This window comes from Neodiprion virginianus, chromosome 1 (assembly GCF_021901495.1).
Source record: "Neodiprion virginianus isolate iyNeoVirg1 chromosome 1, iyNeoVirg1.1, whole genome shotgun sequence".
NCBI lineage: Eukaryota > Metazoa > Arthropoda > Insecta > Hymenoptera > Diprionidae > Neodiprion > Neodiprion virginianus.
Window position 1 is genome coordinate 27112390 of NC_060877.1, and position 27082 is coordinate 27139471.

The following is a 27082-nucleotide window of genomic DNA, read 5'->3' on the forward strand; positions in this document are numbered from 1 at the left end:
GGTTGTAATTCCCGCGAATCAGTCATGATATTAAAATTAGTTAACAAAATCGCGGCTAGGGTGATGGCGCTTACGAGTTGCGAGAAAACTCAGGAAGCTCGAGAAGCAGTATGTTTTGGGGAGATTTTGTTAGGTTAAATCTGAGGTATAGCCGGATAATTAGAATTTATATCAGCCATGCGATAACATGAAGTAAAGTAATAGCAAATAGCAAATTTTGCCTAAATGAATCTGTACATTTAATACCGGAGAAAATGCTGACCACAAAATTGAACCTAGCATTTTCGACGGGTACGGTCAATAACGCACGTTTGAGCATCCTTGCCGGTAAATTGGATCTTAACCTATTGGAAAAAAAATCTTATTCTTGTGTCAGTCAAACGTTCATTCATAATTCACAATTCATTTCCAATAAGAGATTCGGTGAATCTTTGAGTAAGTATACCTCGGGTACGACTCCGAATAATTTATCCGGCACTAGTAAAGCTGGGCAAGCTTTGTTGCACCGGGTAGTATCAAGAACATTCGCTTCGGAAAATTTGCAAGAAAATGCTGACATTTTTGGAGACTTAGGCGATAGAAGGTATGAAAAAGTTGAATTGGACAGGGGTGACAAAAAGGAGGAAGAATTCATACAGAATGAAGCAAAACCACCACCTCGTTCAGTTTTGACTCCCGGGAAATATGCAGATTTGATAAAGCAGCATATCGCTTTAGGGGATTTGGATAGTGCTGCGAACGTTTTGGACCAAGTGAAGGATGACCGTAACAAGCCTACGAATTACATGTATAATTTATTAATACGGGCATTTGCTATGCGAGGAAATGTAAAAAAATGTTTCAGTCTGTATAATAACATGAAAAAACAGGAGTTGAAACCAACTCTAGCCACTTATGTCAGCTTGCTGAATTCATGTGCCAATTGCATGAATAGTGAACTGGCCTTGGAGAAATTGATTCATTTGAGGCAAATAATGATTGAAAAAGGAATTGAAATAAATCCAGTGCACTATAATGCAATGCTAAAGGCCTATGGTCGCCATGGAAAGCTTCTCGAAGCATTTCAACTAGTCGATGAAATGTGTGATAAAAAAATGACAATTGGTATCAGCACATGTAATTTTCTGTTACAAGCTTCAATTTCAGACAAAGAAGCCGGTTTTCGACATGCTCTTATTGTTTGGCATCTTGTGCGTCATCGTAAATTAAAACCAGACATATATACGTACAATCTTTTACTCAGATCGGCTAGGGACTGCAAACTTGGAAACTTGAAAGCTGAAGATTTGATCGCATTTCCAGAGATTAAGAAAAATGAGGCAGCAATGATTACCTATGCGGATAGGACAAATTTATTGGCTCATCCACCCCAAGTTGGTCAGCAATTGCCCCTTATTGATGCCTCAAACAATACTGACTTAGTTGCTGATAGTGAAACTAAATTAACATCTAAATCAGCCATTTCAAAAACAAGTGATCCGCTACCATTGGCTAATATACAAAGTTCTTCTTCTCAAATGAATTTCCTTCTACTGGGTGGTATTGCAAATTTTATAAGTCAAATGGAAAATGACAAAGTCAAACCAGACATAAAAACTACAACATATCTCATGGAGCTCGTTCCTGGCAGTGAGTTAGCTGAGAAGACTGTCATCAATTATGCAAAATCTGCTGGAGTAGAATTGGATGTTGACTTTTACAATTTACTGATCAGAAAAAGAAGTTTCCGATTCGACTATCAAAATGCCCTGGTAAGAATCGTATGATGAAGTAATGGACTATATTAATGGTTTCTGATCAGCCGATCAGAGACTACAAGTATCTGTTACACCTTTTTCCACCACACAAAGCAAAATTAATTAAGATATATGTTGAGTTAGCATGAAGTATAGGTATTTAATTAGTTTGAATAATAGTATGTTTGTTGGTTTGTAGAACAGGATGCTTTTTGCAATCTTTATCATACTTTTCTTTGAACCGAACCATTTAACAATAAACTATGCAGTCTAGATAAAACTGTATGGACGAAGTAATATGATTTTTGTTTACAAATAAGAATAGTTTTCCAAAATGAAAATCAAGTTTTATCAAAATACGCAATTTCGTTTAGTATTAAAAATAGCCCAATATTCAATTTCAATCTTGTGTCAACAGAAAGTCTTATCAATGCTGGAACAGGACAATCTTGAACCAAATATAATGACATGGGGCGTACTGGCGTTGACTTGCACCACTCCTTCACAAGCCAGAGAATTATTTGAGGGTATGGAATTAAGCGGGCACAGGTTGAATGCACAAATTATAGGGGCTATTCTCAGGCAGGCAGCTCAACGCCTACAATTTAGTTTGATCATAGAACTTATGCAAAAGATGCAGTCTGAGAAAATAATCCCCAGTCCCAAAATATATGAGATATTAGATTTACTCAACAAGAAAGCAGCTAAAATGTTCAGAGCTAAGGTATGTATTACTGATTGACAATGATAAAAGTTTTGGGCTGAAACTAGCTGCCGATTCACTGAAAGATTGTATACACATTGTTTTTTATGATCAAATCATTTGAATTAGCAGATAAGTATTAGAAATGTTGAAACATCATTGATTTGAGCAGTTTTTCCATGAAAATTACTACATGTATGAAGCTTTTGTGAATCGTCAACTCGCTATTTTAAGCATCATAAATTCATGTGTTCTTTGCAAAGAACTGAAACTTGAAAAAAACAAATTCGTTAGTTTTGATAATACAACTTTTTTCACATCATTTAAGATTTTCAGATGCGACAAATAAGTAGACGTTACTTTTCACTTGAGTTGAGTCGTCTCTCATTCCCTCTTTTGATCATTCCTCACACTTCTTATGCACTTATACAATTTATATAAAAATATTCTTTACCATAGTGAAATTTGTTCAATTTTGAATTCCATGTTACAGGATGATGACAATAATGTGAACAAATCATTGAAGTATGGATATCAGAACTTTAAACGTGTATATCCTCAATGGCTCAAGGAAATGAAGGTTGCTTCATCGGATAGAAAAAAGAAAGTGTTCGATTTTACTTCTCATTAAACAGTAAAACAAATGTGATGGAAATAATATGTACATATTTACTTACAAATCTAATGAATAAGATGAGAGGAATATACTGCATATTTGTTTTTACAATACTTAGAAATAAATTGGTCAGATAGAGCACTAGGGTTAAAAGTAACAATTACCGATGAACTGTATTTAGATAACATGAGCGAAATATTACAAGTCGGTGATCCACAAGATTACATCATTATTTTGGCGATATGACAGCCAAAGCATTCATTATGCCATAGAAAAATAGATTGCCGTGTTTCTGCAATGTCTCTAGTATGACAATAGCAAGTCTGAAAATAATTAGCGAAGGTATGGTGGTCGGGTTTCAGGTAACCACGGTCTGCCTCTGCCTCCTGATCCAACCATAACACCTCTAGAAGGACATGGACCACGAATACTAATTTTGTTGTAGCCTGTAGGTCCTGTGGGCTGCGCTCCACAAGTCTCTAAGGCAACAAAATCATCTACGTGGAGAGAAGGTGGTCTTGAAGTATTGGGTGGTCTTGAACGGAACGGATCTGCACCACGTCCAACCCCACCAGCTGCTGGCCCTCCTCTCATAGAATTTGTAAATTGAGCTCTTCCTCGCATTGGTGTCACTAAACGAAGTAAGAAAATTTCACGCATTTATTATTAATTATTATTAAACAATAACTTTTTTTAGATGCATATTGTAAAACAAAAATTGTCTTACCAAATGGCTGCTTTGTTTTAGCAGTGGAAGTGCTGGATTTTTGCGGATCTCGATTATCTTGATTGTCTATTTGAGCTTTTGGTTGTACAGATTGATTCGTGTCATTAGGTGGTGCCTTGGTACACAAACGTTGTGTTTCAGATAGTAAGTTAAAATCAGCTGGTAACAGCTCAGTGGCCAAAGTTAAAAGATCAACTGCAATTTCATGCAGTGGCTGGTGATTTGGTCCAAACATTAACTTTTCTGATCGTTTTATTGGACGGGTGATGAGGCCAAAAGATCTCTGTGAAAATTGATTTAGCAATGCCTCAGGAGTTGGAAGTAGGGGCTCCAACATTTCAGGTATTGATTCCTTCTCTTCTTTTTGCTCAACGTTCTTCAGAGCTTCTACTAAGTCTTTTGTGTCTTCATATTTTTCTAACGGATGATTGATTTTACCCCACGAAATTACAGATGCCAGCTGTTGTACACGTAAAAATAAAGTTCTTGTTGGCAATTTGCAGGAAATTAGTGACTCCAAAAAAGTGACGGTTAATCCTGAGACACATTTTTTATTCTCGTCGCCGTCATCCAAATTTGACACATGTTCCAACAATTCAAATAATGCTGCAGGATGACTTTCTAGACAGCTTTTGACATGATAAAGTCCATAATTGTGAGCTGTTAAAGATATTAATGCATTCAATGTATGCTTCAAGATATCGAGTTGATATTTAGGTGCATTTGCTAAAATTTCAATGAGTGTTGTAATAATGGCAAGGAGTGGTTCTTTGCTAGGCACTGAATGGGTCAATCGCTTTTCAAATGTTTCACTTGCATCCAAGTCTATCAAACTCAAAGTTGAATCACACAGAGTTACAAGAATATCCAAGATTTCGCGTTGCACGAAATTGTCTGAAGTAGTTTTCAAAGTAGAGCATAACAATTCAATCACAGGTGGGTAGCGTTGATCAGATTTAACTTGTGCTCTAGCTGCAGGGCTAGTTAAAGTTAGTAGCGTTGCTTTTAATGGAGCATGTCTTACGAGATCTCCAATCAATACTAATATCGGTATATTTTTTTCCAACGGAGTTGCAGCCAGTACACTATCTAGCAAGCATCTTCCAACTAATAGAGCAGTTGGTGCAGCGAGGTCGCTTAGCTGCTTACAAACGCTAGACAATAACGTCAACAAATCAATATTCCAGCTGTTGCAGAGCAAACGTAATGTTTCAGTCAAGTTAGTGGCTTGGGCTTGTAAATGTGCAGACCAAAGTTTTCTTTGTCCCAACATACGTGGGACGTCTTCAGGAGCAATTTCTTTAAAGTTCAAAATTGGAGGAAGCAATCGCTCCAAAAGTTTTATGCCAGGCACGAAATTGCATGGACTCAAAGCAACCATTTTCAATACTTCCCCCAACATTTGTGTCCATAAAGATTTAGCAACATTTCCTGAGCCATCAGCGTCAACCGCTCTTGTAAATATTAATAGTGTTTCAACAATTTCATTTGAAAGATTATGGACAAATCGTGTACTTGGCATGGCTTCTACTAAAGAATAGACACCAAGAAGAGGGACTACTGCTGTCATATCCTTGAAATCTGTACCCATACATTTAACTAGTCGATCCAACATAGCACCTATTAGTTTAACACAGGGTAAGAGCAGAGCTGCCAAAGCCAAACCTCTTCTACCAGTCAAAGCAGCTCGATGTAAGTACGGTTGTTCGTAAAATTCAGCAATATTTGTCATAACTGTAAGGAGAGCAGGAAGGCCTCCAGCAGCAAATAATTGTGTCAAAGCATTACAGTGCTTCAGCTCAACATATGGTTCCATTGGATCAGAGTCGTTTTTTGATGGGAAGATTAAATAGACAAGTATTCTACAAGCAGTGACCAATTCCCCAGGCAATGAAGGGGCTCTATTCGAATGCTTACGGATAACAATTACTAAAGATGACACATCACTGTAATCCCAACTAGTGCGCTGCATTGCTATTGTTAGATAGGATGTAACTTCTCTTAAGACTGGGTGATTCCTTGATTTTTCCAAGATATCAGTAGCACGGTTTTGAAAGATCTCAACGTGATCTGAGTAGCGTACAATCATTGAGATTATTTCTGCCGCAAATTCTCCTAGAGTAACATCAGACAAGTGAGGCAACAGAATTTCTATGAATTTGTCCATAGGTACAACTGCAATTATTGCACGCAGACCTTCAGGATAAGCCAAGAATGAATGTAATTTTTTTAAATATGTCCAGTCACTACTTTGCAGAGAAATCAAGCACTGCACAACCTGAAGTCGCCAAGCAAGAAGACAACCAAGCCCAGGACGATCGTAGTGTAAAGCTCTCAAAATCATTTTTGTAATTTCAGGGATATCTAAAAGATACAATAGACCTTCAGTGGTTTCAGCGAGACATAAGAGAAAGTGGCGAATAGCTTTTATGAGACAAACATTGGATTTCGAAGAAATGAGGGCCAAAAGAACTCGATGCATAAGTTTGTGGTGTGTGAAATACGCTATTAAATGGCTATGCGTACCCGGCTCGCGTTCAAATTCTATACGTGCACTTGCCGGCAATTGCCGCTTTGGTTGAGACATAAGTGTTGGAGCAAACATATATGCATTTGTTAATTCGGACACAACTGATTCTGTGAGTTCTGTTGTTTCAGCGAGTAACTCGTAGACATGTATTTTCCTCAATAATGAGCTCAGAGCATACTTTAGCCGGGCTAGCTTTGCTGCGTCTAGCATTTCCAATGCAAGCTTGTACAAGTTGCTATTTGGAGTTGAAAATTGCGCAACTATTTCAGGGCTTATTAAGGCTGCATCCAGCGCTCTTAGTGCTGACAATTTCACAGGAAGTGCAACATTCTCTTGCATACAAAGATATAGTAATCGAGATGGAGCTTTTACATCCAACAATACTGCTGGTCCGTGAGGAATTTTGCATAATGCTTCAGCTAATCGAACGCCAACTTTTATATGGCGTACCTTATAGGCAGGTTGAGGATGGCTGCGAGCTAAATCCATGTCAAGTCCTGCGTCAACAACTTTTGTGAAATCCTTGAAATCATCCTTGCTCAAATCCATATTTTTTAACATTAAACACATTGTTTCACAATTGTGGACGAATGTCTCTTTCTCTTGTCCAGAAGCATTGATGAAATTTAAAACAGATTTTGTGATGGCACATAACATTTTCTGATGCCGATCATGGCCAGCACCGTCATCAGACTTTTTACCTGTAGGTAGCACAGGCTTGTTTAGATCCAGTAGATCTGGAGGTATTAGAGAATACTGATTAAGTACTTGCGTAACGTCACATTCATAATCTACACATGGTGGGGCATCGTCAGCCATAATATCTTCATCACTGAGGATTGGTTCAAAGGGCTCTACAGTTCCTATTTCGATTCCATCTCTATCTCCGTCTTCTTCCTCTGCAGAAATTGATTCTGGACTTAGTGAAACTAAAGATTCTGTAGGAGGCGAAGAAGGCCGTTTGCCCATTTTTATTAAGGCATTTCCAGGATGTTCTTCCCACTGTTCTGTTGGAACAGTTGCCACAGGTTCTGGAACTACATTCCTTGAAGGATCAACTGTTTGTATTGGCTGTACAGGTGGGGATGGCGTGGCTGCGACACAGGTTTCCTGGCAACAAAAATTTACTATATTTAGCTTTATGCGTTATTACTGAATTGAAAATGTATTATTAGTATAGAAAATTGATGCCAAATTTCTGAGCAGTGGGGGTTCCTGACTCAAAGGTTTTCTTTCCAATTAGTTGACAAATCTCTCAAGCCAAGTTGCATTTGATTTGTAAATTTGAAGTGATTAGGTGTTGTCCAGCCCAATCAAATGAAAGATATTGCTTTGAAAACAAACTCTGTGGTGGCTGAAAACTATTACTTGAAAGTCACTGTCTTGGGCTACTTGGAGTCTCTCCAAGTTGATGAGGGAACCAAGGAATTTACTTCTAACTGACAATAATAGAAGCAAACTACGAACCGTGGAATTTGCAGGCTGTGGGTTTTCATAATACCATTCAGCTGACTGTTCAGGTATCTGAGCTGTACATTCTGGAGTTTCTTCTGATCCGCTAACGCATACTGTTGAGTTGGCAGCTGGAGTAGGTACTTCTGGGGGATTACTTAAGCTTTTTGTGAGAGTACCGTAGACCGCCAAAGTAATGGTTGTATACCACCCGCGTAAAACAAGTCCATCGGTGGGTATTTGTTTGCGTTCGCATTCCAGTTGAATGTGAATGTTTTGTTTGTATTCCAAGCCTCCCAGTGATTCGAAGGTTGAAGCTCCAGGTTTGCTCAAATCGTTTACAAAAAATTCTATCTCAAACTGGGATGGATTAGTTGCTCTGAAAAATAAATGAAAATCGTCAAATTTTTTGTCACTTTGCAGCAAATTGCCAGAAACAATAATTAAGAGTGATATCCTCTTACCCTAGCCGGACGCCCCCTGGAAAGTCTGCCTGAACGCGTGCACCAAGAGGTATTATCCGAACCTCACTAATGAACACGGGCTTAGGAAATTGTACAAGGTCTAAGTTAAGTTCCTGAGACGAAAGGAAAAAAATTCTCATTAGCTAGTCGGCAAAATACACATATTATTTATGAAGTATACACATAACCTCTAAAAACGTACCTCGGAGATATCGTGCGAAAATGTGTCGAAAAATAATAATTCTACGTTTTCCATTTTTACTGTATTAAAAATGTACGCGTGCTAGTTTCATAGCGTACGAATTGCGATGATATAATTGCAGATTGTGATTCAAAAATAATTAAATTCAATAACTGGAGCACTGGACATTTCAAATTGATAATTTGACGGAACCATTGGAATTTCCCGTCGGTTGCGGTTGAAAAAATATGACAGGCCTGGGTAAGTTAGTGATCTTGAAATATGTGAAAATAAATAAGACGTAAAAATAACTATCATTCATGTAAAAATCTATGGATAAAAATGTTTGAAATAACTTTCCAACGCTGACACTACCATATGAAGGTAGAATCCCACCACGCACTTGCGCATGATGTGACATCGTATTTGAAACGTGTGTCAAACATGCAGAAATGAAATATCTATATCACGACACAACATCACATGAACACTCGGTAACAGTCTGAATAAAAGGAGTCTGGAACTCTGGTGAACGTGGACCATCAGATAAGAATTATAATTGTAATTAATTGATTATATCTGCGTGTTTTTCCGACCGGCTTTCGCGGTCGGCTACTGACACGTAGGACTTTCTATCTGGTTGGTTAGCCTGGTTATCGTAGTCTTGTGATCAGCAGCTGAGTGCCGATAAAAGAGCGATCAGTACAAGTTCGAGCTTGGCTGAATATTTTCTGTAATAAGCGGAAAACGCCTGTTTAAGGCGGATTTTTGACAAAAACCTAGTAGTCAGTGAAAATTAAGAGTTATGGCAGACAGATCAGCCATCAGGGACATCATTCCCGCTCTTCCCGACGAGAAAATCGGTGCGTATAACGCAGACCTCTTCCAACCCAACAGTGCCCCTCCCACTTTAACAAATCTATCTTGCACTTAAGGCAATGATATGCAATTGTATTTTGTTGTATATAGTCATTATTTTTAGAATGGTGACTAATCTAATATTGTGTAAATTTCAATGCCTTGTCATAAACTGGTCAATTAGTTTCTATTGCGTTCATTTACAGACATGCTCGCCGCAACGAGTGTCCTGCAGCAGCAGGCTACGGACATAAGGAACCAACGCATCAACTGGCAATCGTATCTCCAGTAAGTTCAATCTATTTTCTACATATCTGTTTCAAATAATTTTAAATGTATAATCCAAGAAATGTGATTGTCGGACATATAGCTCATCTTGCTTTTTTGAGCGTGAATCGATATAAACTTTCCATTCATAATTACATCGTTTTTTTAAAAGCTACTGTATAGGACAATTGAATTAAATAGATTTAAGCCCATATATCTATTGCTTTTTGGGCTTACTTCTTTTTTCACATTTAATAGCTATCTGTTTAATTTTATTAAGTCACATAGTCTTTGAAACTGTTCAATGAACAAAAGGTCCAGCGTAACAAAATAAGGACTTTACCTTTGTTCTTCACGTGCATGACTTAGAGAATAACTATTTCTCGCTGTTAAAAAATAGGTCTCAGATGATTTCAAAGGAGGACTATGATTTTGTGGTTGCCTTTGATACCAGCGATGCGGCAGCACGTGAAGCAAAACTAAAAGAAAATCCAAGCCAAGCAGCTAAAACTTTCCTAAATCTACTGGGCCACGTTTCTAAGGATCAAACTATCCAGTATATTCTCATTATGATCGATGACATGTTACAGGTAGGGCTATAATTCTGTACTTTTTATAATCAAGCAGCCAGTGCAAAAACCATTACAGATTTATATTATACAGATATTATTTTATAAGTATAAGATTCTGTAATTAAAAAACTTGTAATATAGGAGGATCGTAATCGTGTTGAAATATTCCGTGAACATTCGTCTCGCAAGCGAGAATCTGTTTGGGGACCTTTTTTGAATCTACTTAATAGACCAGATGGATTCATCATGAATATGACATCCCGTATCATCGCTAAGATAGCTTGCTGGAGCCATGAAATTATGGAGAAAACCGATCTCCACTTCTACCTCACTTGGCTAAAGGATCAACTTAAACTTAACGTGAGTTTTGGTGCGGTAGATGAACTCTGATTTAATATAAATTGAAATACAAATGTTTGATGACGACAATTTTTATGACATCAGTTAAAGAAGCCAATGATAAGTCTTGTATTTTCAAAATTTGGTTTTACTGTGAATCGAAGTTGCGTTTCTCAATTTGAAGGGAAATTATGTGTAAATTACACGTAAATATCCATTACTAATGCATTGTTTGTTTCAGGATTTTTAGTTGTATAAAATACTACTTATATGCATTCAACTGTGGTAGAATTGGACATAGTCTAGTCGGGCCATTACTTGCTTAGATGCATGCTTCCTTGCTTGGCTTTAGCTCGCACAATTAATACACACTAGCTTCTGGCAAAAACATTTAGGAATAATAAAATTACTTTTGTGACGCGTAACGTAATTGTCGGAGATACTACGAACCTGTGTTTTTAGAGTTTGTCATGACCATACCATAGTTCTCGATATACGTTTTAATTTTATTATTCTCGAATTCTGTTTCAATTGATGGGTTATAAGTTTCGTATTCATATAGCTTAGGATACGGAAAGTAATAATGTCTTTAGCATTTTCATGCAACCTGATTTGAATCAGGTATCAAATTTACACCTCATATTTCATTATCACGATATTCATTTTTATATCGATTATTATAAAAATGTAACATAATTGTTGAAATTAATTATTAACAGTTTCAATAGACGTGCTCAGTATTTTAGTACTTAGTGCCAAAGGAAGGCGTATCAATGTTGCTTTTCATGTGCGGTTGTGGGATTTTTCACAAATATATAGAACTTGGATGGAGGATAAATCGAATGGGTTTTTAGTTTGAAGCCCTTCAGGAGGCAAGCTTGCATGCAGAGATAGTACAGGACATCACACCCAACGAGGCTGGAGATTCCAATGAACTGCATGAATTGCAGAACCCGGTTGGTTCCATAACAACTCATCATATCAGATTTTCGCAATTAGATTTTTCTGATAGTTCATTATATATCTAGGATGGGCTGGCCTTTCTGATCACTGTTCAAAACTATACTTCTACTCAATCCTTTAGTGATTTATAGTATTAAAACAGTCGCTTTTGAATCTATTTGATCAAACATCTATCAAGTATCTTAGTACGTGAAAAGGCCTCTGTGTAGCAAATGAAAACAAATTTTGTTGCAATCCGCATACAACTGTTATTGCATAAAAATTCATTCAAATATTTTTCATTTCATACTGCATGTTATACCTATACTCTTTATTTGTAATTGATGCTAGAATGGAAAGTTTGGCGTACTATTTTCTATTTTTGGTATTTTTCTTTTAATTATATTTTATTTTATTATTCACTTCATCACTTTTATTTTATTTAACTTCAGTTGCATGATATTCATCATTTCACCGTGAAAAAAAAAGTTCTTAGTTTTTAAACTTTGAGTAGCACATCATTGGTGAATACACAACAATAACACTTGCACGATTTTGTTCGTATTACACTTGCACTGCCCGTTTGCATTTACGTACAGCTAATATAATTTTAGGTCATTAGAAGTAATTTAGAACTCTAATTGCGCGTTTTCCCGAACTACGATATTTTTGGTAGAAATCATTCTAATTTAGTAGAATATTCCTTTAAACGAACGTTAAGCGAATACTGGTCGGCCAAATATTAATACAAATGTACAGGAGAATTTCAAACAATCATTGAAAGCCAATTAAATTTTATGAACGAACTTTAAAATATAAAATAACGACACAACACGTTAAATTTCATTTGGTTGCCAAAATTCATGTACATACTTTTAGTGGGAATTTAAAAAGCATTCTGACTCTTGCTATATTCTAAGATATATCAAATTTTTCAGCGGTTGAGGTATTTTAATAACAGTAAATTCAGAATAACTGTGTATCAATCTGATATTATTACCTCGCAGAAATCTATTGCCAAAAATTTAATTTTTCCTTAGAATCAAATACGTATATCAATAATAACATGTTTTTGCTATATTTTAGGAGGAACTTGGAGAGATATGACATATATCACAAGAATATTTTCTATTATAAACTTAAATTCAATCAATAGAAACTATAAAATCACAAGATGGACAGAACTGTAGTTTAGAGTCGAATGAACATTGTGTAATCAACAATTTTCTAATTTTTCCTGTAGAATAACGAATATATTCAATCTGTTGCCCGTTGTCTCCAAATGATGTTGCGAATTGATGAATACCGCTTCGCCTTTGTTTCTGTCGATGGAATTTCCACACTCTTGAGCGTTTTGTCTGGAAGGGTCAACTTTCAAGTCCAATATCAACTGATATTCTGTTTGTGGGTTTTGACATTCAATCCTCTTCTTGCTGAGAAGATGAACAAGTAAGACATTTTTCCATAGTCAATAATAGTTGTAGTTTATTTCCTTGTGCACCATTATGGATTTATAATTAAGTGTTATATCTTATCTTTATCCTTCTACGTACTTCATTTCTATAATAGGAACCTCTAAAAATTCAATATTCCACATTCACTTATAATGTAGAAAAATAATCTTTTTTCTTTCCGATATAACACAAATACAATTTTATAGATACATACACATTACACATATTATATCTCAAACATAAACTTTCCTCCTCGCTACATGTATAACAAAAGTACTGTTTTATATTTTTTTATAGTCCCTCCCCTCCCTTCCTCCTTTCCCTCACATGCTATCCATTTTCATTTCTTCCTATTTTCTCTTTTTGCAATTTATTGCTACTACGACTCTTCTCCCTCCTTTGATTTCTATGTTTCCCCGTGAGTGCCTTTATTTTATCTTCCAGATGTTTTATTTACCTTCCCTGTTTCTTGACATTGTTCCTCTTATCAGGCACCACTTTTCTCCCTGACTTAATTTTATCTCCTCCTTTTTCCATGATAGTCCTTTAACTCTATTTCTCTGTATTAGAGTTGTTCAAAGATAATATACTCAATCCAGTGATGAAATACAACGATTTTTCTTTCGTTTTACTAGGTTCAATGTTATTCCCATTCTTGCTGATATTCTCAGTGACTCTGTCAAGGAAAAGGTGACTCGCATCATTCTGGCAGTGTTTAGGGTAAGTAAGAACAACAATCATAATTATAAATTCCATCTTAATTTCCCCTTCTGTATCGTTTCAAATTCTTGTGTCTACATTATTATTCTTCATCCAATTTACAAGAATTTCTTCCCTTACTCCATTATCACATTTAACCATTATTTTTTCCATTATACACGGAATATTTCATGACATGGAGCACTCACACTCAGGGATGAGGCCGTCCAAGAGCAGTTACCACATCATACAGGCGCCTGCTTTGAAACATATCCCTTGTTTAGTAAAAAATTGTCTTTTCTTCATTGGCAGTTTTACGATTTCTCTTGTGGAATTTCTAACTGAATTACAATCACTAATCTATTCTAAGCTTTAATAAGACTCTTGTCATGTGTCTGATTTAGGTCTAATAACTTACTATTTTATTGATAGAACCTCATTGAGAAAGTTGAAGATGGCCAGGTAGCAAAAGAGCACTGCATTGCTATGGTTCAGTGCAAAGTATTGAAGCAACTCTCCATCCTAGAGCAACGCAAATTTGACGATGAAGACATAACCGAAGACATTGAATATTTGAACGACAGACTACAGGCGTCTGTTCAAGACTTGAGTTCGTTTGACGAATATGCAACTGAAGTCAAATCTGGTCGTCTTGAGTGGTCACCAGTGCACAAGTCAGCTAAATTTTGGAGAGAAAATGCTAGTCGTCTTAATGAGAAAAATTATGAACTGCTACGCATACTGGTTCATCTATTGGAGACTAGCAAAGACCCACTTGTTCTCAGTGTTGCCAGTTTTGATGTTGGAGAGTATGTGCGCCACTATCCTCGTGGAAAACAGTGAGTGAAAATACGTTACTTTCATTAAATTTCGACAATGAAACGCAAGACTAGCATAAATTTTTCTAGATATGATTTATAGAATTGTGAGTGACAAGCTATCTGTTTCAAAAGGATTTCGATGTTTATCGAATATATTAAGAATGCCTGGAAGTAAATAGAACGTTAGTATGTCAAGTTGTCGGTTTTCTTTTGAACTTTGAAGTCTTTGTATGAATGATTTATGGGAGACGGAACTTCCACATTGATCGTTAATCCATAAGTTTTTATGGAAGATCATGACGAATCATAATAATTATTATATAAAATGAATAATTGAAACCGTGAGACTTTACTGTAAAGCTATCGCATTCTACGTCTTCATATTTCGGATGTTTAACCAAAGAAACTTGAATACTTTATTTGCAACCTTGATGGCTGACAAACAGACGTATAAGCAATAACTCGAGTTAAAAGGAACTACGGAGCGTAGTGTTTCTAGTGGGGAAGGTTCAGGTATTTCTGAGCGCGGTTCCCTTTCTATGTTCAAGCACAAAGGTTATGAACCCGCTTAAAGAAGCTACCTTGATATTGGTGTACAGTCATTGCATTGTAATGTTAATTTAAATGGAGATTAAATGTTTTTTGTTATGAATTGTATACAGGGTGTCCCTAAATTGCCTCCCACGGACTAGCCAGCATGATACCTCATTAAAATCCAACCGAGAATTTCTTTTCCGGAAGCTCGTCCGACGCATAGTTTTTGAATTATAAGCGATAGCGCTAGGCCAATCAGAGTGCACCATTTCATCTAGATTTGCCGCCAAGGAAATTGCTGTTTTGTTCGTCTAGGTGAATTATTATTATTTGTTTACGAATTAAATATCGGCACCTCCCCTCTCTCGCTGCTGTACCCCTTCTCGGGCACTGACCTCGGTATTGTTGCCGCGCCGGCCGCACATCCATGGGTGCACACTTGTGTGTGTAAACAGAAGCGCATCCTCAAGAATAAGGGATACAGCAGCGAGAGAGGGGAGGTGCCGATATTCAATTCGTAAACAAATAATAATAATTCACCTAGACGAACAAAACAGCAATTTCCTTGGCGGCAAATCTAGATGAAATGGTGCACTCTGATTGGCCTAGCGCTATCGCTTACAATTCAAAAACTATGCGTCGGACGAGCTTCCGGAAAAGAAATTCTCGGTTGGATTTTAACGAGGTATCATGCTGGCTAGTCCGTGGGAGGCAATTTAGGGACACCCTGTATAAAACTTAGTCAATTTTTATTATTATACTGTTTAACATGAGCTAATTTATTTACAGTGTTATTGAACAGTTGGGTGGCAAACAACGTGTAATGCAGTTGCTTGGACATGAAGATCCTAATGTTCGCTACGAAGCTCTCCTTGCAGTTCAAAAGCTGATGGTACACAATTGGTGTGTATTCAATATTCTGTCACAATTTCTAAGATTTTTAAATTTGTTGATTACATGATGAATGACCTAAGTGCATAAACTGACAATTTGAAAAATTGTCTAGTGTTAAATAGTAAGTTCAAAGAACCATTTCTTTTCATAGGGAGTATCTTGGCAAGCAATTGGAGAAGGAACAAACTGGTATGCCAGGATCAGGAGGCGCTCAAGTTCCTGCTAAAGCCTAAACGCTTTCTATCCCATTTTACCTTCTGTACTATTTAGTTTTTCCGACACGTCCTGTAAAACGATGATGGTCCACATTTTGAGAATCATATAGTTTCACTGTTTATCTTCGAAACAATTGAGTTTTTCATAAATCAAAATTTATCAGGTAATCTAAGTAACATCAATCTAAATTATTAGCAACATTCCACACTTGTTTTCGCGGCAAAGACTTCAAGCAATAACTTGTTAAATTTTTGCAAAAATAAACACAATCAAAGTTTTTCTTCTGTTGAATACGAGAAGAATGACCCTTTGTGCTATGAAGGGTCGTTTACTAATCGGCAATTGCATTACATCACTCGTTATTTCTTACTTTTACTGTGCATAATAAGCTATACTAGATGGTTTTCATCGCGCGTCAAAAAGTATTAAATTCTTATGTACATATGAATATTATAAATATCTATATCATCATAGCCTTATGATATGAGTGGTGATTGTATAATATAATAATTATACCTACTCTTATATGTAGCAGTAAAAAATAAATTGTAAAATAGTAGTCGAATTTGAATTAAATATTATTAACCATATGAATTGAAAATTGCGATTACCGCCAAGAACAAGTAGTACTGACTTTCAAATTATTAAGTTAACAGATGAATTGATGGTTTGAGATGACGACCTTTCTTAACCTTATTATTTGTTATTGTTGAAAATTAATTGGTATTCCAGATGATTATAAATGCATTTTAATTTATTACATAATTACCAAAAACATGAATATAAAGACAGACTTTTTTTTCATAGAGTCATAACAGGCAGATTGTCTGACAATTTATTAATCACTTTATACATCACTTTTCACTAATCGCAAGTTTGATATTTATGTTACACGAAGTTAATTGTGTGACTAAATATCGAAATATGTAGGGTATTTCCACTTCACCTACTGCCCCATCATCTTTGCACAAGCGACACCTCGTCCTTTGATCACCCATTCCCATCTTGTTCAATACCAACTCTGTTACAGGACCAAGCAAAGTCCCGCATTTCTGACACACCAGTGTCTACAATAAGTACAAATATTAAAAATACTTTTCAATCTTGCGGTTTCAGAAAACTAGCCGTACTAGACAATACTTGACATAATAATAAGTGATTCACTTACAGTGATCTTATCAGAACAATGAAATAGCCGATCTTGAAGTAAGAAGGAGCATCCGTGAGAGATGAGAGAATCTCGTTCCATTTCCCCAAATCTCACACCACCTCCTCTTCTACGTCCTTTTATTGGTTGTCGGGTCAGTACATCAACTGGTCCAGTACTTCTCACCTAAGGTAACAACAGTAATGGTGACACCCACTGAATATGTTTAAAGAGCCTGCCGCAATAATCTCAAAGCAAAATCGAGTGAAATCATAGTTTTTACGCAATAAAAAGACTGATAAGATGAGAAAGCTGCATGTTGTATATATATTATCGCTGCTCATACATATTTTCGCACTCGATTATACTCCCATACTGACTTATACTTTATCTCTCATTTGCAACTTAATCCATTCTTCTTACGATCCAGTTCGGGGATACACTAACTGCAGTGAATAGCATTGGAAAGAGATCAATATGCACCAAGTACAGCTAGCATATGTAGATTGAAATTGTTATGTCTCATTCATCTAACATTTATAGTTTCTCATTAGACCTTGCATTCTTGGCATAGCTACGACGTTGAGATGTAATTGAAATTGTGACAGAAAGTTTGAAATTGTGACAGAAAGTGTACTTCTATAATATATTGTATACCAAGTAAGCCTAAATTTTACCATAATAATAAGTTAATTTTCTGTCTGAAAAATGATGAAGATACAATAGTCCTAAGACACATTCCTTTAGAGTAACTGTTGGGATACGAACCTGCCACTTGTCAGACACCATGTGCCGAAGCCTTTGGTAATGTACTACTCCAAAAAAAATGTCAGCAGTCATTTCTCGCCCATCGATGCCAGAGTACATTCGTTCAGTACCATAATAATTATAACCACCAGCTTCTAACAGTTTTCCAAAGTAATCTACAGCTGTATCCTCCTCTGTAAACCTGAATGGTGTCGCATCATGGACAAAGCCGTGCACAGCTGCTGACTTTCCAGCCATGACTTCAATCATCATAGCTGGATTAAGAAAATGCCATTAAAATTGTTTAATACACTGACATACTGAGAAAATGTTCTTAGTTTCTGTGGATTTAAATATTTTCATACTACTTTAAGTAGATCATAACCATCATTTGATGGAAAAAATAAGCCATTTATAAACAAACCAAAAATAATTAGATAGATAACATGAAACCTTACCAATAGTCATACGGCTAGGGAAACCATGTGGGTTAAATACAATGTCTGGAATTAATCCTGTCTCAGTAAATGGCAAATCTTCTGCAGGCCACTTTTGTGAGCAAATACCTTTCTGCCCTGCTCGCGAAGCAAACTTATCCCCCACACTTGGATTACGCTGAAATTTCGTTTCATGATAAAAACTTACTCACTGATAACAATATTATTAACATGTTCTAAAGATACATCAAGTTGTTTCAGGTGACTTGTTCGAAAAATAAAAATACTGATACCATCTAGGTAGTTTTTTAAACTGTGTTAGCTAATATTAACATCTCCGAGTCAAGTTGTATTTAATAGTGGGAACTAACATCATATAACGAAGCATCTATTAAAAGAACAGCGCTAACATACTTTGCGAAGTTTGTCACTAAATGGTTTGGTCTTAAATTGCTTAGAAATCAGAAATATACCTACAGGTACACGGAAAGTGATGCAAGCTCTTCGTGGAGTCTTGGTGTTTAAAGTACCACATAATTTTACATTGTCGATATAGACAAATTCTTTACCAGTATATGTACCAATCATATAACGAGATTTGTCTACGTCATAGTAGCTAGAAAAAAAAATTCTGATTATGAATAGATTCGGGCTTGATTTTTTTATTTTATTTGTATCTCTGAAATGTGAAGCTGAATAGAAATACTATGTAAATGAACCAAATGCAGGAAAAACACTTTTCTACTATTCCAATCGAGTTACCTGTAATAAGGATCTCCTTCTCTAATAGTGGACCCAGAAAATGGCAAACCATCAGGATCTAATTTATCTGTAAGTTTTGAATTATCGGGATCCCGGCCAAAATAGCTTTTTGGATCTTTCAAGTCGATAAATTCGGATTTGTAAATCATTCCATGCGCAAAACCACGTTCATAGGCAGATTTGTTTATTATCATGGCATCTTCCATGTCGTAGCCCTATAATTGTCATAAAATAACTCAATACATTTCAAAATTACATAAACAAAGTTCTGCACTACAATTTTTGGTATCACAGTCAAAAACGAGGAATTACTAACAATATACACGTACTGTGTATGATATAACTGCTACTATTGCATTAGTTCCCATAGCAAAATCATCCAAGTTGATATTATCGTGATGCACTGGTCTGAATAACGGTGTTGCTGGTGTTTGTAACCTGTATAATTTCGTTTCTGTTTGAAGTTGCCACGTGTGACATGGAGTACCCATAGTCTGTTTTCCCATCTATAAGAATTATCACATGCAATGTCTTGTGAACAAAATTTGTTGCAATGAAAGTTATAAGATTATTAGACACGGCCAACCAAGCGTGTGATTTACGTGAAAATTTAAGAAGGCAAGAATATTTACCTGGCACTGATACATGTTTCTGGGACTCTGGTTACAGTCCGGCATTGGAATGAGACATGCCAAATTGCTGAGGAAACTGGTTTTTGATAGTTCCTGGTGAGTTGTTAACTGAAAATCAATTTCATCTTTACACTTATACAAAATTTGCAAAAACTTCAATGGCGAGATGTTTTAATCTCCATTCACCAATAATATACACATATGTTATTCAATACCCCTGGGTAAGCTTCTTCGGTTGTGATACAAATATTCATGTAGACCTGTTCAAACGTGCCGATAAGCTCAATTTTCTTAACAAGTAAGTTCATCACAGGTCTCATCATGCGAGCTGGACCAGTGAACAAAAATAACCCTGGATATTGGGATGGCCCATCCTTCTTCAGCACTGAAACAATCTCCATTGTTGGAGGCACCTAGAAGTACACGTAAATACTTAAATAGTCTACAGCGGAATGTGAACAGATTAGTGACAATAAATATCTTTAACAATATCACACATGACTTTTACACATGAGTTATATCGATTAAAAGAACAATCTTGTATAAAATAATTTAACACGTTCACTGTGAACTACGAGATATGTCATAGGTTGTTTACTTGCTCAGGACGCCTACTACAAGTTGTCTCGTAGTTGGCTTTCGCGAACAGGTTTCTGTTACATAAGCCAACTACGAGATAAATTGTAACATGTTTAAAAAAAAAAAAAGTAAAGTTTTTAATAATATAACATCACAGTCAACGTGTTAAGTATAAATTTCAAAGTTGATCTCAAACACTTTTTCAAAAAGCTGCAGATTTTGAAGAATGGTAAATTGCTATTAATTTAACAATTATAAATCGAGATTTTTTTGTTTGAACAAATGTACAATGAAATAACGGTTTACCTTATTTCCATCAATTTTCAAAATGCGAAGTTTATTGACCACTTTTTCTATTATGTTAGCTTGCAGCCTGCCAATCACTTTTCCATCAAGCATCACAATATACGAATTTCTAATATTTTCGGAGGTAGCTAGTGGGCTCATCCCCAGGTCAAGAAGCACAGATGGTATATTAGCTTGCAGCTTCTTATCTGCATGTTTTGTCACAATACAGTTCATTGTCAAGTGGTTAAGCAAACCACAAGGAGCACCATCAGGCGTATGGACAGGACATATGAAACCTGCAGAAGAATATAGTAATGATCTCAATTCTGCCCAAAATTTGAAGTAAATTAATAGCAAATAAATTCCGCAAAATAGAGAGCATTTACCCCAAGCATCAGGAAGCAGCTGCCTAGCTTCAGTAGTTCTCATTTCTTGGAAAAATGCACCCCTGTGAATGGCTCTAAAATGACTCATGTAACGCATTCTATTAATATTCTCCGCTATTATGGTGAGACCTGTATCCTGCATTAATCCCAGTCCTGTAGATGATTTTATATTTCCAGTTGATATGAAATTTTCCATCTGTGATTCAAAGGTACCACTGAATTTTAATGCTGCCAGCATCTCCTCTGTGTAAACGCGTAATATATTTGGTCAGTTTTCAAAGGAAAAAATTATGAATGTTTGTAAAATATGACCATAAGATTCATCTTACAGATATGCAATACATACGTAACGTTAATTTATATTTATCACTTGTGCTGTTAGGACGCTTCATAATGCATAACTTGAGCACTGAAAGCCAATTTTGTAATTTTTCCTTCAAAACTTGTAAGTATAAGTGACCACCAAGGAGGCACTCTTGCATCATGACAGCATCTGCACCTTCAACTGCACATTTCTGACCGGCAAGGTTAAAAAGCTTTTGAGCCATGAATACCAATAAATTAAATTTGTCCATAGGATTATCCAGGTGAATAGCAACACAGTGTCTGCAATTTTAGTGTTTAAAAAAATTCGAAATTATAAATCACATGCGTCAGTGAAATCTTATACTTCAATACTCATTTTATGACTAGCATACAGCATAAAAGTGAAGAAATAACAAAGCTGATTATTGAGAACTCTGTTACATATGAAGGAATAATTATTCTTTTGTTAATGATTAAAGAGTTTGAAAATGTAACGACAAACATACTTTATGATAAAATCACTAATCTCAGAGTCTGGGGATTCCTGTGGTACCTCGTAAAACTTTATTCTGAACATTTTTCCCAAATATGCTTTGCACTGTTCATGAGAGTGCAAGCCCTCTTCATGTATTGTTCTCAACATATTAAGCACACAACCTGTGAAATAAAGATCGTCCTCATAGCCAGTAGTCAACTGACTGAATATATATTTGTCAGAGACATCAACTAAACACTTCAGCATCAAGATTAAGGGAACATAATACAGAATTTTACGATGTGCGAACATGAGCTTAGCAGTCCCATCTGTTACATAATGCAACGAGTTTGTCTGAAATTTAAGATGAACATACACCATCAAATGAATTGCTGAATGTGAAATTTTGTTCAATATATATGTATACATTTTTAAAACACATGTTTTTTTAAATAATTTTAGATGAACCTATAATAAAATCATTCATTGTAAAAACCTTGTTATGCGTGTTAAATATGAATAAGATCGCTTACAGTGGCTGTGTTATCGTCTCTAACACTTCTCAACAGGAGGCCAAGATCACTAAATTGAGCTCCACGAGCTTTCCATCCCGATCTTTTGATGGCAATAGGATAATTTCTTCGAGTCATCAGCAACATTCTGATAATTCTCTCAAGACCCTTTACCAAGAAGTAACCACCCCATTCTTGTTCATGTTCTCCATGCGCTACTAATTCTGACGGACTCATTTTGTGCAGATTACAAGAATTTGACTGTCAAAGAAATAATGATAATCAAAATAATAAAGTAATCTCAGAATGAAGCTAAATGTAGCATCCAATTGTGGTAGCCAGGTAGATTAAGCTTCTTTTGAATGGGATTATGCTGTACAGTTTTATACCTATAATTATACAAAAGTATCATAATTATAAAACTGTACTCCCATCTGCCATAGTTAAACAGCCACAATCAACGTGGGCACATTTGGCTGATAATGTTAGCTACTAGTTTTATAACTTAAAGGGTATAGCGCTATTTAGGTAATACAAAACACACTGTCCAATTTTTGAAAGTAACAATATTGGTACGCGATTTACTAACTTGAAAGTTTAATGATACTATGAACCTTGTTCGAATTTAAAATTCAAGTAAGAAATTAATAGTGCCATTGATTAAGTGAACATGTCCTGCGTTAGAATATCTGCCATAAGTTTAGACACAATCAGATTCTGTTTCAATTTATCATTATAGTTCTGTAACAACCTGAAGAGAAAATAGTATGTCATCTAGTAATGGAAGATATTTGCCTTAATCATGATGGGAATTGTTCCTAAGTCTTTAAGAATGGTTTCCTGAGGTACGCCATTAACAGACCATCCTATCCTGGCGGTGAGTTTTCCTTTATAAGAGGATCCCCTTTGACGACATTCAGATGGATATATTTGGTGAGTCTTAACACCAATTGTTCCGGTAGGTAAGCTTGGAGGACTGATAGAGACATCTTCAATAGTTAAGATAATTTTATCGCCGTTGGCAAGGAGTAAGTGTACTGGAATAAGATTTTCAACAGCTTCAAAAATGCCGTCTTGTAGCATGTAATTGAACGAATCGATGTGCGGAGCCCCCAGGGACTGCAAAATCTAAAGTTTCAAACAAAATTGATTAAGGTTATGATAATTTTGTTAAACTGCTGTTCAAGAAAAACTTACGGGATTTTGGTTCGTTGGAGGCTTGCCGAAATCTAGCCTCGTATTCGTTAACTGTGGTTCGATCAACATGTTATTCAATAACTATTATACCAAGTGAAAAATTAAGTAATATTGTGTCACTGCCAGAAGACGCACGTGTGTCCGACCATGCAGCGCTGTCCCTCTGGCCACTAGGGACTAGGGAGTCCTCGATTTCTCCACCATATAAGAATGTGACGCCTGATCCCACGGGGGACGGCAACCCGGTCAACACGACCCACAAAATGTAAAATCGCTATGCGCATGGCCCAAGAAAAAGACGAGATACTGCAAATGGAATAGCCTGAATATTAATATAAACGTTATGTGATTGTATACAACTTTCACAAAGGCAAATTTATCTCATGGTGCATAATAAGATAGTTGTTGTCTTCCAGCTCATTTTCTGCTAATGGCTGATAGTATTGTTATGGGACGCTTGACGAGACAGGACAATCTTGTCTGACAGGTTTAGGTGGCTGGCTACATCGTAAGATGTAAGTAGTGAGTATAAGCGTGGTTTCGGAAATTGTCAGGGTGTGATGCTGAATTATGCTCTTCTAGAATCGTATCTCTAGCTGAAGGCAGTTTAGGATTGCTATGAACAAATTGTTCTTCTATTGTTTATACTAAAATGAGTTAATTGAATAATTCATTGTGCGTCAGCGTTTTATGATGGGAACATGTTCTAATTCAATGAACGATCGTTGGCTTGAAATCGCTAGTACACAGGATCTCGTTGATTGGCTGTAAGTTTTGATGCGTTGATCACAGCGTACTGGGACTGCACCATATCGATTTCTCTCGCGAAATTAAGTCGCAATACTGCGTGAAACAATTTATTCCAGCACTTTCCGAAATCGCGAAAGTTTTGGCCGAAAATAGAAAAGGGGTAAGCCTTGCTGTTTTTTTGGGCGAAAAACTTTTAGTGTCCGATTCGATTTGTATGACCCTTTTCTGACTAATTGGAGCCCCAGAAATTCAGAAATCGCAGCGAAAACAGCGTGGGATCAACAGGATAGAAATTACGAAGGAAAAAGCACCTCCTGAAAAATGTCGAAATCACTGGTTTTCGTTTTTTGGCTGTAACTTTTGATGCGTTGATCGCAGGGTATTGGGACTGCGCCCAATCGATTTCTCTCGCAAAATTACGTCGAAATGATGCGTGAAAGGCCTTGTTTCAGCACTTTTCAAAATCGCGAAAATTTTCGCCACAAATACAAAGGGGTAAGCCTTGCTGTTTTTTTGGGCGAAAAACTTTTAGTCTCCGATTCGATTTGTATGACCCTTTTCTGACCAATTGGAGCCCCAGGAACTCAGAAATCGCAGCGAAAACAGCGTGGGATCAACAGGATAGAAATTACGAAGGAAAAAGCACCTCCTGAAAAATGTCGAAATCACTGGTTTTCGTTTTTTGGCTGTAACTTTTGATGCGTTGATCGCAGTGTATTGGGACTGCACCCAATCGATTTCTCTCGCAAAATTACGTCGGAATAGTGCGTGAAAGACCAAGTTTCAGCACTTTTCAAAATCGCGAAAATTTTCGCCAAATATACAAAGGGGTAAGCCTTGCTTTTTTTTTGGGCTAAAAACTTTTAGTGTCCGATTCGATTTGTATGACCCTTTTCTGACTAATTGGAGCCCCAGAAATTCAGAAATCGCAGCGAAAACAGCGTGGGATCAACAGGATAGAAATTACGAAGGAAAAAGCACCTCCTGAAAAATGTCGAAATCACTGGTTTTCGTTTTTTGGCTGTAACTTTTGATGCGTTGATCGCAGGGTATTGGGACTGCGCCCAATCGATTTCTCTCGCAAAAGAACTCAGAAATCGCAGCGAAAACAGCGTGGGATCAACAGGATAGAAATTACGAAGGAAAAAGCACCTCCTGAAAAATGTCGAAATCACTGGTTTTCGTTTTTTGGCTGTAACTTTTGATGCGTTGATCGCAGTGTATTGGGACTGCACCCAATCGATTTCTCTCGCGAAATTACGTAGGAATAGTGCGTGAAAGACCAAGTTTCAGCACTTTTCGTAATCGCGAAAATTTTCGCCACAAATACAAAGGGGTAAGCCTTGCTTTTTTTTTGGGCTGAAAACTTTTAGTGTCCGATTCGATTTGTATGACCCTTTTCTGACTAATTGGAGCCCCAGGAATTCAGAAATCGCAGCGAAAACAGCGTGGGATCAACAGGATAGAAATTACGAAGGAAAAAGCACCTCCTGAAAAATGTCGAAATCACTGGTTTTCGTTTTTTGGCTGTAACTTTTGATGCGTTGATCGCAGGGTATTGGGACTGCGCCCAATCGATTTCTCTCGCAAAATTACGTCGGAATAGTGCGTGAAAGACCAAGTTTCAGCACTTCTCAAAATCGCGAAAATTTTCGCCAAAAATACAAAGGGGTAAGCCTTGCTTTTTTTTTGGGCTAAAAACTTTTAGTGTCCGATTCGATTTGTATGACCCTTTTCTGACTAATTGGAGCCCCAGGAATTCAGAAATCGCAGCGAAAACAGCGTGGGATCAACAGGATAGAAATTACGAAGGAAAATGCACCTCCTGAAAAATGTCGAAATCACTGGTTTTCGTTTTTTGGCTGTAACTTTTGATGCGTTGATCGCAGGGTATTGGGACTGCGCCCAATCGATTTCTCTCGCAAAATTACGTCGAAATGATGCGTGAAAGACCTTGTTTCAGCACTTTTCAAAATCGCGAAAATTTTCGCCACAAATACAAAGGGGTAAGCCTTGCTGTTTTTTTGGGCGAAAAACTTTTAGTCTCCGATTCGATTTGTATGACCCTTTTCTGACCAATTGGAGCAACAGGAACTCAGAAATCGCAGCGAAAACAGCGTGGGATCAACAGGATAGAAATTACGAAGGAAAAAGCACCTCCTGAAAAATGTCGAAATCACTGGTTTTCGTTTTTCGGCTGTAACTTTTGATGCGTTGATCGCAGGGTATTGGGACTGCGCCCTTTCGATTTCTCTCGCAAAATTACGTCGAAATGATGCGTGAAAGACCTTGTTTCAGCACTTTTCAAAATCGCGAAAATTTTCGCCACAAATACAAAGGGGTAAGCCTTGCTGTTTTTTTGGGCGAAAAACTTTTAGTCTCCGATTCGATTTGTATGACTCTTTTCTGACTAATTGGAGCCCCAGGAATTCAGAAATCGCAGCGAAAACAGCGTGGGATCAACAGGATAGAAATTACGAAGGAAAAAGCACCTCCTGAAAAATGTCGAAATCACTGGTTTTCGTTTTTTGGCTGTAACTTTTGATGCGTTGATCGCAGTGTATTGGGACTGCACCCAATCGATTTCTCTCGCAAAATTACGTCGGAATAGTGCGTGAAAGACCAAGTTTCGGCACTTTTCAAAATCGCGAAAATTTTCGCCAAATATACAAAGGGGTAAGCCTTGCTTTTTTTTTGGGCTAAAAACTTTTAGTGTCCGATTCGATTTGTATGACCCTTTTCTGACTAATTGGAGCCCCAGAAATTCAGAAATCGCAGCGAAAACAGCGTGGGATCAACAGGATAGAAATTACGAAGGAAAAAGCACCTCCTGAAAAATGTCGAAATCACTGGTTTTCG

At 36.7% G+C, this 27082-nt stretch overlaps 4 protein-coding genes across 7 annotated transcripts; 2 read left to right on the plus strand and 2 right to left on the minus strand.

The window, feature by feature from the left end:
• Window positions 1-73: 73 nt before the first annotated feature.
• Window positions 74-3957, plus strand: LOC124310386 (pentatricopeptide repeat-containing protein 1, mitochondrial). The gene is made up of 3 exons (XM_046774262.1): window positions 74-1751; window positions 2155-2460; window positions 2933-3957. The coding sequence occupies exons 1-3, from the start codon at window positions 255-257 to the stop codon at window positions 3068-3070; spliced, it is 1941 nt and encodes a 646-aa protein (XP_046630218.1). The 5' UTR covers window positions 74-254; the 3' UTR covers window positions 3071-3957.
• LOC124310384 (protein virilizer) lies at window positions 3203-8824 on the minus strand. 3 transcript variants are annotated; one of them, XM_046774258.1, is made up of 6 exons: window positions 8431-8824; window positions 8229-8341; window positions 7780-8143; window positions 6309-7422; window positions 3783-6146; window positions 3203-3687 (listed from the first exon to the last, which is right to left on the minus strand). In XM_046774258.1, exons 1-6 carry the CDS (start codon window positions 8482-8484, stop codon window positions 3389-3391), a joined length of 4308 nt encoding a protein of 1435 aa, XP_046630214.1. In that variant the 5' UTR covers window positions 8485-8824; the 3' UTR covers window positions 3203-3388. The 3 variants fall into 3 exon arrangements, with proteins under 3 accessions (XP_046630214.1, XP_046630215.1, XP_046630213.1); XM_046774259.1 differs by having other exon boundaries at window positions 3783-5897; window positions 8431-8823; XM_046774257.1 differs by having other exon boundaries at window positions 3783-7422.
• A 249-nt stretch (window positions 8825-9073) lies between these two features.
• LOC124310388 (V-type proton ATPase subunit H) lies at window positions 9074-16741 on the plus strand. 2 transcript variants are annotated; one of them, XM_046774267.1, is made up of 10 exons: window positions 9074-9272; window positions 9474-9555; window positions 9935-10124; window positions 10248-10466; window positions 11300-11401; window positions 12631-12836; window positions 13477-13561; window positions 13973-14379; window positions 15685-15798; window positions 15941-16741. In XM_046774267.1, exons 1-10 carry the CDS (start codon window positions 9215-9217, stop codon window positions 16020-16022), a joined length of 1545 nt encoding a protein of 514 aa, XP_046630223.1. In that variant the 5' UTR covers window positions 9074-9214; the 3' UTR covers window positions 16023-16741. The 2 variants fall into 2 exon arrangements, with proteins under 2 accessions (XP_046630223.1, XP_046630224.1); XM_046774268.1 differs by lacking the exon at window positions 11300-11401 and having other exon boundaries at window positions 9075-9272.
• A 72-nt stretch (window positions 16742-16813) lies between these two features.
• On the minus strand, window positions 16814-23629 carry LOC124310385 (DNA-directed RNA polymerase I subunit RPA2). The gene is made up of 16 exons (XM_046774260.1): window positions 23474-23629; window positions 23072-23404; window positions 22298-22537; window positions 21796-22118; window positions 21330-21589; window positions 20984-21226; window positions 20616-20893; window positions 19946-20143; window positions 19731-19838; window positions 19428-19604; window positions 19099-19313; window positions 18814-18952; window positions 18358-18514; window positions 17921-18174; window positions 17174-17338; window positions 16814-17072 (listed from the first exon to the last, which is right to left on the minus strand). Exons 1-16 carry the CDS (start codon window positions 23540-23542, stop codon window positions 16860-16862), a joined length of 3372 nt encoding a protein of 1123 aa, XP_046630216.1. The 5' UTR covers window positions 23543-23629; the 3' UTR covers window positions 16814-16859.
• Between the last annotated feature and the right edge of the window lie 3453 nt (window positions 23630-27082).

Coding starts and splice junctions, on each gene's coding strand:
- LOC124310386 (XM_046774262.1), top strand. CDS start 255: ATGCTGACCACAAAATTGAACCTAGCATTTTCGACGGGTACGGTCAAT. Junction 1,752..2,154: donor TCGACTATCAAAATGCCCTG/GTAAGAATCGTA, acceptor TTGTGTCAACAG/AAAGTCTTATCAATGCTGGA. Junction 2,461..2,932: donor CTAAAATGTTCAGAGCTAAG/GTATGTATTACT, acceptor TCCATGTTACAG/GATGATGACAATAATGTGAA.
- LOC124310384 (XM_046774257.1), bottom strand. CDS start 8,484: ATGGAAAACGTAGAATTATTATTTTTCGACACATTTTCGCACGATATC. Junction 8,342..8,430: donor TTTCGCACGATATCTCCGAG/GTACGTTTTTAG, acceptor CTTTCGTCTCAG/GAACTTAACTTAGACCTTGT. Junction 8,144..8,228: donor CCAGGGGGCGTCCGGCTAGG/GTAAGAGGATAT, acceptor TTTATTTTTCAG/AGCAACTAATCCATCCCAGT.
- LOC124310388 (XM_046774267.1), top strand. CDS start 9,215: ATGGCAGACAGATCAGCCATCAGGGACATCATTCCCGCTCTTCCCGAC. Junction 9,273..9,473: donor TCTTCCCGACGAGAAAATCG/GTGCGTATAACG, acceptor GTTCATTTACAG/ACATGCTCGCCGCAACGAGT. Junction 10,467..11,299: donor AGGATCAACTTAAACTTAAC/GTGAGTTTTGGT, acceptor ATGGGTTTTTAG/TTTGAAGCCCTTCAGGAGGC.
- LOC124310385 (XM_046774260.1), bottom strand. CDS start 23,542: ATGTTGATCGAACCACAGTTAACGAATACGAGGCTAGATTTCGGCAAG. Junction 21,227..21,329: donor TAAATATAAATTAACGTTAC/GTATGTATTGCA, acceptor GCGTTTACACAG/AGGAGATGCTGGCAGCATTA. Junction 18,515..18,813: donor GCATCACTTTCCGTGTACCT/GTAGGTATATTT, acceptor ACGAAATTTCAG/CGTAATCCAAGTGTGGGGGA.